Genomic DNA, 12,297 nt, shown 5'->3' on the forward strand with positions numbered 1-12,297 from the left:
TTTTACTAATTTTCAAAAGAAGTTACTGTACTGGAAACGCGATAATGGGATGGAAATGGGAGAAAATGATTTCATTGATGAATTCCTTCTCTAAGCAGACAGTACATGGAGTAGGCCACTGATGCTAGCTCCCCAACAGTCCTCGGGCATTCTGGGGACATTGAAATGCAATTAGCTTTTAGTGGCTCAGATGTTACATTTCACTTGTGTTGTGATTGACAGATGAAGACGGACCATACTATTGGCACGTCAAGAGTGGAACCATCCAGAGGGAGCCACCGTCTCCTGCCCCACCGGAGACCAAACCAACGACCTTGAGATCGATATCTGTCAACAGTGACAGTGTATGTATTCCACCTCATGTTTTGAAGTATTTCTCGATTGTTCTATTTGAAATTCTTTGTGAAATCAAGAGATAAGTAAGCCTGGCTTGGTCAGTATTTAATGCACTGTCGATTCTATTTTTAGCTCATTGTTGAATTATAATTTGCAATACATTTCAGATTAAGAAATATATGTAGAATTTTGTAAAGATTGTACTAACATTGAGACATTGTAAACGATCATCTACATAAACTGTGAATTAGTTTTGATATATATTAACTTGAAACTGAACACAGTTGGCATTCAGAAACTCTATGAATGCCAACTGCAAAAGGGTAAATGCTGAACCGCTTTGTGTTAATTTAAACTTGCCTTTATCTAGTTGGCATTCATGATGCCCAGGAATGTCAACTAAAATTGAACTGAATTCAATGCTTAACTTCATCGTTGAATGTCAGTGCATTGATAATACGCTAAGGATGTTGATGTGTCAGTCTATAAAGGCGTGACTGTGTACAACAGTATGATGGTCTAAAACAAAGCAAAGATCTACTATGTGTGAAACAGTGTGATATTCTAGAATGGTGTGATGGTTTTAAGAACAGTGAGGCAGTCTACATCAGTGCGATGGTCTGCAACAGGTCTAGAATGATGCAATTGTCTATACACAGGACTTAAGTGCATTTATTCTATCCTAAGGATTGATGTGCACTTATAAGTAACAAAACACCCTTATAATAGCTGACCGATGACTTCCTCAGAACAATGTTTTTGCCAGTAATATATTATGAAATTAATGAAATCCTTTGGGATATCATTTCCAGGATTTGCTTTAAAGATACTTTTATCTAGTTATTGATGGTCCAAGTGCTGTTGTCATGCACATATTAAAACGATCCATGATTTAACTTTGTTGAAAAAGAACTAGAGAGTGTTAAGCACTTTTTTTATCTCAATTCTATTCTAGAAAAAGGGCATTTTCTAATCCATTACAGTGGAATTGATAAAAGTGCCGATTTGTGCCCTAGATCATGCGTAAAAGGAGACATTTAATGGGGGAGACATTGACAAGGCGAGGATGTAGCAAGCAGGGATAGTTTTACGAATGATGAATTACCATCTTAATGGTCTCTTTGTGTTGTTTCTTTTGATTTTCCAAGAGCTAATTTTATATTTGAGTAATTAGGTAACAAGTGAAATTTTGAAGTTTCCAATTACCAAGCAGGTACAGAAGTTAATTGGCTATTTGCTATGATGAAACAATGAGAGTTGAAGTCTTGACAGGGGATTCTGATAGCTGGTTTTATGGTACCACGTATCCCTGAAATCTGATGACAGTCAATTATCTGGTGTACATTTGATCGAGGTTTATAAATAATATTGATGTTAGCGTATTGAAATCATGTCATCCTTTAGGTTGATTACTATATTTATAGTTTCTTAGGAGTAACGGATCTCATACTTCATTTTCATGTAGAGAGAGTATATGATCATATCATACTGAAGGTATGATTAAAAGATCAAAGGTAAAGGTCACAATATGGTTTACTTGTCCATTATGTTGAAAAGTTAAGCACAGGTGAGGGTCCTTTGTAACATTGTTCTGACTTACAGTATCAATACAGAGGTAACTATTTCACTGGAGGTATTACCTGTAAGTGGTAGTGCAAAAAGTGTACTTTAAAATATATCAAAGTTTATTACTCTATAACCACTTGTAGTCATAGTCTCATTACACATTCAGGTGATCGGTACTCACTTCGGAAAATCCGCAAGTGTTATATTTGTTGTGATCTCACAGACCTTTTCTCTAAACTGGCAAACACTTGTTTCATTGATGTCTTCCGTGGTAATTACAGCTTCTAAAAATTGCAACTCCAAACACAGAAGCTGTCATCTAAGACCCTCCAAGATAAAGGTTTTTGGCGTTAAAGTACAAGTTTTATGAAAATAGGACTGATTCAGAGCATCATCAACAGGGCTACTGTTTAGGCATTTCGCGAATGGGGTGGCAAATTACAGGTCTTTCATTCTGATATGAAAGCCAGCAGTTCATAGCATTTTAGTATGGTGGCATCTGCAGAAAACACCAGCAAACTTAGAAACTTCTCCTGTTTCAGTGAATCAGTTATAAATCACGTTTTCATTTTTGGGAAAGTTTTGTTGTTTTTCATCAGACATTTCCATGTATGATGTGTTTATAGAGTGTTTCTAATGGATGATGTAAATGACAGATTTTAGGATTTATGCTAATTAAGAAACATGTTTTATAATTTTTGTAATTTATCCCAGATATTCCTACAAGTGATGTTGGTTCAACACTATCCTGGCTCTTGTCACTCCAATACCTACTGTATCTTGTATTTTTCGACATTCCTAAAACTCATTTATACCCCATAGACTTGGTCAGATCATACTTTTAACATCATTACACAGCTTTTAATCAAGGGATCAGAAGACCCAAGTGTTCTGTCACAATTACCATATTTTGAATCTCATTTACATATCATTTGCATAATATCCAGTTAGAGTACAGTGTGGCACACTTTGATATAATCCTGTTAGTTCAGGCTCTTCATTACTCTGCATGTGTTGTTAAAGTAATCTGCAAGTTAAGATTTTTCGAGACCCTTCTTTTCTACTTTGTAAGTTCAGATTTTTCTTTGTTCAGTGCAGATTTATTACGAGAAAAAAGTATTTGTTTCCAAGTGTCGCAAGTTCATATTTTCTTAGTTCAATGCAGATCTATTATTAAAATAAGTAATTGTTTCCAATAGTCCTCTTAAGTTCACATTTCTATAGGTTTATTGGTTAAGACACCTCTTTAATAAATACACAAACTCTAAATGTTAACCAACTTAGTGAATTACAGGTGTTCACCTCATGAATCATCTCAATATCTTTAGGTGAATCAGAAATTTTTACATCTGTTATCTTCATTAGATTCGCATAAGATTGCTGATGACCCCAAGATGAGACATTGAAACTACCATCTGGTTTATATAACAAAGTCATTGTATGGAAAAAATGTTAATGACTTCAAGTTACCATCATTGGCACTATGACAGAGTGTATCTTATACAATTTTTTGTCTTCTTTGAATTGTCTTTGAACATCTCGTGTCTGTTAATATTAGTAAAAACCAGCAGAGCAACATCACCTAACTACAACATTGACCTTTCAGATGTTATATCACAGATTTAACCTGAGGTTGTCTAGATTCAATAACAAAAATTCATAATTAATTATTGATGGTGTAATTTCCAAGCTTTGGCTTACAACGTCTTTGGTGATATGGTTGTCTGAGAAAATTTATCCTTGTAAGTGTGTCAGTAGCTGAGATTTAATCTGTGGTTGCCATTTGTACAACCTCTGGGGATGATATATACCCTGGATCTCAGTAGATAGAGCCTGTGTACCCATGATGATTATAATAAGATCACCGCATCTTCTATACGGGATCTTTGTTACAGAATGTCAGTTTGTAATTTCAAAGATAATACTGGGTTTAGTTGACATTTCCTGCTTGATTAGTAGGATAGTAATGGTAAAAATAGAACCAAATATGGGTTATGTAGTATGTACTCTAGATTGTTTCCGTTTTCCGTGTCTACAAATACAGGTAGATTACTTTATTTTTAAGACTCACTTTTAGGTCATCTGACCGAAGGGTCTGATGACCTATTGCGATCGCCTTTTGTCCGGCGGCGTCATTTTCAGCTTCTTCTCAAGTTCTACATGTCTCATTGAGCTAAAACTTACATGAAATGATCGTGACATGATCCTGACCAAAGTTTGTTAATTTCGGGTTGGTCCGAAATCCAACATGGCCGCCATCTTGAAAACACATTTTCGACTTCTTCTCAAGTTCAAAATTTGAATTTTATGTCAGATGACCGTTTTTTTTTTTTTTTTTAATGAAACAATTAGCATGAAGAGATACTATTTCAATTTCATTTCATTTAGACTTCTACAATATACCAAAGTGAATTTTTTCAAAAGTGATTTTAATGATATAAAAAGAGAGGTTGTCTCATAAACTTGTTATTATTTCAAGGCAAATTGTTTATGTTTCAATGAAAGTTGATCCAAGGGGGGCAATTTGCAGTGCAGAAATATTAAAAACTGTCTTGTACTCAGTCATCATAAATGTTACTGTTACTTCAAATCAGTTGTTTTCTGTCAACTTGGATTTTTGACAATATTTTTAACTATGAATATTTTGCTGGAAGATACTGATGTTTGAATTGTTTTGTTTGTTTTTATTTAAGCCATATTTAATTTCTTCAGAGATCTTTTTGCATAGAGTTGAATCTCTTCAACCATTTTGGAAAACTTTCTGAGATTGAACTTTCTGTCAAGAACTTTGAAAATTTTGTTTTCTTTTTGCTTGTTCAAGGTGTTTCGTTTTATTGTATCCATTGTGACTGTTTCACAGAGCACGCTGTCGGGGACAAGTACAAGTTCTGTGGTGTCTACACCCTCCAGTATTAACTCCAACACAGAGGAACACCTCAAGACGTTTGAGGGTCATGCTCTACAGTATGCTGCCAAGTCTCTCCAGTCCCTGTAAGTATGGTTAGCTACCATCGTAATTATTACCATGTACTATTTCAAAAGCTTGTTTCATTCCTTCTCTTAGAATTTAAATATTCAGATTTCATTTCTTTCATCCATTTTTCATAAACTAACATTTTTTCTGTAATTTGATTGACTTAATCATGATGATATGTATTTTTTTTTTCCTGAATGGCAATTTCATTCAACTCTGGTTGATGGAGTCTCCTGTCCGCCTTTGTTTCATAACCTTAATCTTGTCAGAGGTATTGATTCTCTCTGTTTTAAACCTACTTATTCCAGACTTTTTAACTGTGATCTTGTTCAGAGATTGCTTGTCTCCGTTTTCAACCAATCTTTCTGAATCATCAAAACATATAACACCACAGTTCCCCATGGCATTTCGATTCAACAAGTTTAGGAAGAGTTATTGTCCTTTGTTTTTTAGCTTTTTGATTTGATTATTAGATTGTAATTCATTTTACTTTGTTCAGATTTGATAGACTTTAAATGACGTGATTTTGCTTTCTTGATGGCAATATGATTAGATCATTTTTATTCAGTGTCATCAACTCACCTGACTTCGTCACATCAGTCTGATAATGGCAACATCATGACCTGCTTAAAATCATGAAAAAATGCAAGAATTGACTGACAGTTCTCATATTTTGATCAGCATTTATAAAAATTTCTAATTCAATTTTTGGATCCAATATAGTCAGAATATTGTTCAGACATTATAGAAAACATCGTCTGAATAAACACAGAAGTGATAACTGTGCAGTAGAATTGATTTTAAGATTTTTTTACCAGAAGACCGGTTAAAACACCCTGTCACCCTTGAATTTTAAGGTCATGACCAGATATAAGCGATTGGCGACACTGATTTTCATTTCCATTGATTATGATATAGTGATGTATTTCTCTTTGATGAGGGATGGGCATACTTTTATATTGTTCTGCTCCACAATACACTTGGCGCGGGGTAAAACAGAAAGACAGATTTCTTCCAATGATATGATTACTCACTAATCAAAGTTTTGAAATGGCAAAAAGAAAACGTGATGCCAATGATGATTGAAAATTCAATCAATTGGCGAAAAAAAGAGAATTTAATGCAACAGCAAACAAAGATAATTATTATATTTTTTATATTTCCACTCGTTATCTAAACAAGAGAAACATTTTGTAATCTTTTGTAAAAGGTTAGGGTCTGAATGAAAACGTCTTAAGTCCTATAGGCCCCCTATTCTGTAACACCCTATTGGCACTAGACCGGAGCCTAGGGCTATTGTTCCATATATCTCGTGGATTGTTTTACTGTTCTGTTTCAGGACGAAGACCTTACATTGTGTTTATTTATTCTTACTTTGAGATATATGGATTAGCCAATAGACAATATATATAAAATCAATGCAGGAATGTTGTTAGCTGTACAGGAATCGCTGAATCACCTCAATGATGCAAGCAATTGTAATCTCCGTTATGTTTCTGTCTTTTATACCAATATAGGAGTTGAATAGCCTTTCAATTTGTTATGAGACTAGACTAAGGGGCGGTCAATAACTTCTTATAAGAAAGTATATAGAATCCAATTGACCATGCATCATACCTGTCTGCTTAAACACAAAGCCTTTCATGGCAGTGTGACCTTTAAAATACATAGCAAGTAAATTATTTTTACATATATATATTTATTGTCTTTGTTTCTTTAGTAATAATCAAGAGGAAAACTTCATCATAACATGAAATTTCATTAATTGCCATCCTGATTGTTGATTTTCAGTCATCATTTATGATTCAAGATGACCAGAAAACATGAAAACAGTATACACTGCATTGTTTGTCTGACCAAGAAAACTTGTGTAACTTTTGTGAAAATTGATTTGTAGGTCTTCTGGGAATCTCCAAGTTCAGTCTCCTGAACCACCTGCAGAAAAGCCGATGCGGTTCGCTGTGCGTTCCCTCGGATGGGTCCGTATAGCGGAGGAGGATTTGACCCCAGAGAGGAGCAGCAGGGCAGTCAACAAGTGCATTGTGGATCTGTCACTTGGACGTAACGACATCAACGATGTTGTTGGTCGCTGGGGAGATGTAAGCCACTTGGGTTGTTTTGGTCTCTCTGAATGTCTCATGGGTTGGAATATAGAGGGGTTGATCCGTCTACCAGGTCAGAATATGGAGATATAGATGTGTATGCTAGGTCTGAATATGGAGGGGATGATCTGTCTACTAGGTCTGAATATGGAGGGGATGATCTGTCTACTAGGTCTAAATATGGAGAGATAGATCTGTCTGCTAGGTCTGAATATGGAGGGGATGATCTGTCTACTAGGTCTGAATATGGAGAGATAGATCTGTCTGCTAGGTCTAAATATGGAGGGGATGATCTGTCTGCTAGGTCTGAATATGGGGGGGGGATGATCTGTCTGCTAGGTCTAAATATGGAGAGATAGATCTGTCTACTAGGTCTGAATATGGTGGGGATGATCTGTCTACTAGGTCTAAATATGGAGAGATAGATCTGTCTGCTAGGTCTGAATATGGCGGGGATGATCGGTCTGCTAGGTCTGAATATGGAGAGATAGATCTGTGTGACAAAACTTGTGAATACCAGGTATATAACATACAGAAGTTGATCGGCCTGTGACATACAGAGGTTGATCGGCCTGTGACATACGGAGGTTGATCGGTCTGTAACATACAGAAGTTGATCAGCCTGTGACATACAGAGGTTGATCGGCCTGTAACATACAGAAGTTGATCAGCCTGTGACATACAGAAGTTGATTTGCCTGTGACATACAGAAGTTGATTTGCCTGTGACATACAGAAGTTGATCGGCCTGTGACATACAGAAGTTGATTGGCCTGTGACATACAGAAGTTGATTTGCCTGTAACCTACAGAAGTTGATCAGCCTGTGACATACAGAGGTTGATTGGCCTGTGACATACAGAAGTTGATTTGCCTGTGACATACAGAAGTTGATTTGCCTGTGACATACAGAAGTTGATCGGCCTGTGACATACAGAAGTTGATCAGCCTGTGACATACAGAAGTTGATCAGCCTGTGACATACAGAAGTTGATCGGCCTGTGACATACAGAAGTTGATCGGCCTGTGACGTACAGAAGTTGATCGGCCTGTGACGTACAGAAGTTGATCGGCCTGTGACGTACAGAAGTTGATCGGCCTGTGACGTACAGAGGTTGATCGGCCTGTGACGTACAGAAGTTCATCGGCCTGTAACATACAGAAGTTGATCGGCCTGTGACATACAGAAGTTGATCAGCCTGTGACATACAGAAGTTGATCAGCCTGTAACCTACAGAAGTTGATCGGCCTGTGACGTACAGAAGTTGATCGGCCTGTGACATACAGAAGTTGATCGGCCTGTGACGTACAGAAGTTGATCGGCCTGTGACATACAGAAGTTGATCGGCCTGTGACGTACAGAAGTTGATCGGCCTGTGACGTACAGAAGTTGATCGGCCTGTGACATACAGAAGTTGATCGGCCTGTGACGTACAGAAGTTGATCGGCCTGTAACGTACAGAAGTTGATCGGCCTGTAACGTACAGAAGTTGATCAGCCTGCTTGAGAGTCAGTATCAATAATTATATGAACATGTTTTTTGTCATTGAAATTCATTGTTTTTTGTAACACTATTTGATTATTTTCCACATTATGCTGGTTATAAGACTTTAAAGAAAAACAGGAATGAATGAAAATAACCCAAAAAGATTTAATTGGAATTAACTTGATCTAACAGATTTTACTTCTGACTCTTTACAGTTAGAACAATAGAATTTTTACAAAGATTAAAACTTACCAATTTTTGTTGATGACAGGGTAAGGATCTATACCTGGATCTGGACCGACACAGCCTCAGACTGGTGGACACCCAGGACTTTTCCACCCTTAACTCACAACCAATCCAGTCCATCAGGGTCTGGGGGGTTGGCCGTGATAATGGCAGGTAAGAATCACAACCAACCCATTCCATCAGGAATTTTAGGGGTCAGTCATAATAATGGCAAGTAAGCCTTACCACAATTCTGTGTTATTTCTGTAAGGTTTTCTTAAGTATCCACAGTAATGGAAAGGAAACTGGTTACTGTAATTGTGGAGGATTTCATTTTGTTGAATTCATTGGTATACTAATTCCAGGTATTGATGTGTTGATGAAATATATAAATAAACAAAAGTTGACATGGATTGTATTACTGGCAGATTTGATCGGCAAGATTTAACCACAAAATTAAGTGCCAACAAAAATTTATAATCTTTGAATACTGCAAAATTTGAGCACCCTAAAAATCTATGATTTTACAGACATAGCTTAATGTTTACTATAAATGAATGAACAATTTTTAAATTTGTTTTTAACTTCAATAATTTTGGTTTACTTGTATGTGTTCATTGAGAATAACATTCCATTTTGGCAGTATGTTTTCCCTTATTACACCTATCAGTTCATTTGCCAATACTAAATCTGTTGATAAAAGATGATTCATACAAAGAAAAAATTATGAATTATTACAAAACTGTTTTTCTTAGATTAATCAGAACAAATACAGGTGCAAACAAATTTCACCGAAAATACCTCCAAGCCAGAGGTGTATTAGGTAGAAATTGAAACAAACAACACAAAAATTTGGCGTCTAGAAAGTATAGAAAACTGGCACCTCTGTGCAGGTTTTGAGGGATTAATCACTGTAATTTGATTGTGATGTGTAAATAACAAGATTTGTCCCCCCTGGTGCCAGCCATACTGTTGCTGGTGACATTATACTGTTTACTGGATGGTAATGTCTGTCCTTGTCTTTAAATTTGTGCCTTCCATTGACAGAGAAAGGTAAATAGATCAGAAAGCATGGCCACCTTTTTATCTGTGTGTCGTCATTGTGTGTCAGAATTGATCGTTTTAGTGTTGTGTGTGAACAGTTTTAAGTGTTGTACTGCACATTCTCCCCAGAAACAGTTTCTCATATCTCTTATCAGATTACCAACCATGAATACAACCAGCATTGGAGCTCAATCAGCCATATTGGGAACACATTTCCAGATGCAAATTAAATTTATTAAGAACTCGTTTTGAAGAAATTCAATTTTAAATGGTTGGCTTGAACGTATCACTTACGACACATTTCTCTTTGTTCCCTTGTTTTGGAGTTTTGTCTGAAAGACCTTGTCATATAATCTAATAAATGTGCTCAATTTTAGTGCAATTTTACTTTTGATTATTTTATTATTTTTTCAAATCAATTTTTGAGAATTCTAATTTTCACACCAAATATTATTTCGATGTTGTTACATTTCTTTTAGATTTTACTTATCATTTTTTTAGACCACCATCATCAGATGGGAGGCTATTCAAATTGCCTTATGTAGTCCATAAACAAATTTCTCTATAAGTACTAGATAGATCTTTCTCAAATTTCATATGTAGGTTTGTCCCTAGTTTTGCCCATTTGATTTTGGGACTGACAATGGCTGACAGACGGCCATCTTGGATTTTTTCAATGAAGTTTGTTATCGCTATTTCTTGAAAAGTACAAGATGAATTTCTCTCAAATTTCCTATGTAGGTTTCCCTTTGTCCCTAGATGTGTCCAATAAGTTTTTGGACTGATCAAAAAACAAAATGGCTGACAGAAGGCCATCTTGTATTTTGACTTTGCAAGTTTGTTATTTGCTATATTTTGAGAAGTACTTGATGAATCTTTCTTAAATTTCATATATAGGTTCCCCATGGTCCCTTGTTGTGCCCATTTGATTTTTGGTAGGAACAGAAAAAAAAATGGCCGACAGGTGGCCATCTTGGATTTTGAGTTTGAAAGTTTGTTATTGCTAATTTTTGAGAATTACTGCATAGATCTTTCTCCAATTTCATGCGTATGTTTTCCTTGATCCCTAGTTGTGCCTATTCCTATTTGATCTTGGTACTGATAAGAAATATAAAATGGTTGTCAAGCAGCCATCTTGAATTTTGACATTGAAATTTATCTCTATTTCTTGAAAACAACAATATAGATCATTCTCCAATTTCATGTGTATGTTTCCCTTGATCCCTAGTTGTGCCTATGCCTATTTGATCTTGGTACTGATTAGAAAAACAAAATGGTTGACAAGCAGCCATCTTGAATTTGACTTTGAAATTTATCTCTATTTCTTGAAAACAACAATATAGATCATTCTCCAATTTCATGTGTATGTTTCCCTTGATCCCTAGTTGTGCCTATGCCTATTTGATCTTGGTACTGATTAGAAAAACAAAATGGTTGACAAGCAGCCATCTTGAATTTGACTTTGAAATTTATCTCTATTTCTTGAAAACAACAATATAGATCATTCTCCAATTTCATGTGTATGTTTCCCTTGATCCCCAGTTGTGCCTATGCCTATTTGATCTTGGTACTGATTAGAAAAACAAAAATGGTTGACAAGCAGCCATCTTGAATTTGACTTTGAAATTTATCTCTATTTCTTGAAAACAACAATATAGATCATTCTCCAATTTCATGTGTATGTTTCCCTTGATCCCTAGTTGTGCCTGTTTGATTTTGGTCCTGATCAGAAAAAGGAAATTGCCTTCAGATGGCCATCTTGGATTTTGGCTTCAAAACTTTGTAATAGCTATTTCTTGAGAAATACTGTGTAGATCTTTTTGAAATTTCATGTATAGGTCCTTCTTTGTCCCTAGTTGTGACTGTTTGAGTTTGGGAGTGAAAAAAAAAACAAAAGCTGACAGAAAGCCATCTTGCCTAGTAAAGATTTTTATCCCTATTTCTTAAGAAGTACTAAACACACAGAAGAGAAGAGTAATGTGGGAAAAGATCCAACTTTCAAAGAGCAAATAAAGATCAAACAATGGTGGGCGCCAAGATCCCTCTGAGATCTCTTGTTGAAAAAGATTCCTTCATTGAAATAAGAAGACTCAAAGACTAAGATAAAGATGAACTTGAGTTTAACAACAGGTCTAGCACATTCTTTCAGTTACAGTGATATATAGAAATGCATACATTGGGACCTTGTAGAGGGTATGGTTTACACAGGTGTCCAGATTATACAGGGATACTTAGAAACATATACATTGGAACTAGTAGATTTTGAGTATGTAGTATACACAGGTATACATATTACAAAGGCTCCAGTTTAGAGGTCATTCTGTACCAAGGTGGTAATATATTTTATCATTTTTTCATTTAGCTGCAAGTTATCAGTATCAAATACAATTTAGTTCTCTCTGTGATAGAGATGTTTTAAGGCATTTTTTGTAATTGGTTTGAAATTTCATCATCAAGAGAGACCAGAATTTGGTTTGAGGTTGTCCCCTGATACATGTTTCATCACAGTCATGTAAAACTTTAGGTTTTAGGACTCATCATGAGGACATTATTGATCCTAGCTACT

At 35.7% G+C, this 12,297-nt stretch overlaps 1 protein-coding gene across 3 annotated transcripts in view; it reads left to right on the forward strand.

Annotated features, from left to right (window-relative positions):
- The window catches only part of LOC132554822 (protein Fe65 homolog), a 139,223-nt gene that overhangs the window by 114,387 nt on the left and 12,539 nt on the right, over window positions 1-12,297 (forward strand). For all 3 annotated transcript variants that reach the window (XM_060219158.1, XM_060219150.1, XM_060219141.1), the window contains exons 7-10: window positions 223-344; window positions 4,763-4,893; window positions 6,774-6,975; window positions 8,734-8,861. In XM_060219158.1, coding sequence (XP_060075141.1) covers window positions 223-344; window positions 4,763-4,893; window positions 6,774-6,975; window positions 8,734-8,861 — 583 coding nt within the window. The remainder of the gene's footprint in view (window positions 1-222; window positions 345-4,762; window positions 4,894-6,773; window positions 6,976-8,733; window positions 8,862-12,297) is intronic.

Source organism: Ylistrum balloti, unplaced genomic scaffold (genome assembly GCF_031769215.1).
Source record: "Ylistrum balloti isolate Yb309-2 unplaced genomic scaffold, AGI_CSIRO_Ybal_v1 Utg369642, whole genome shotgun sequence".
Lineage (NCBI taxonomy): Eukaryota > Metazoa > Mollusca > Bivalvia > Pectinida > Pectinidae > Ylistrum > Ylistrum balloti.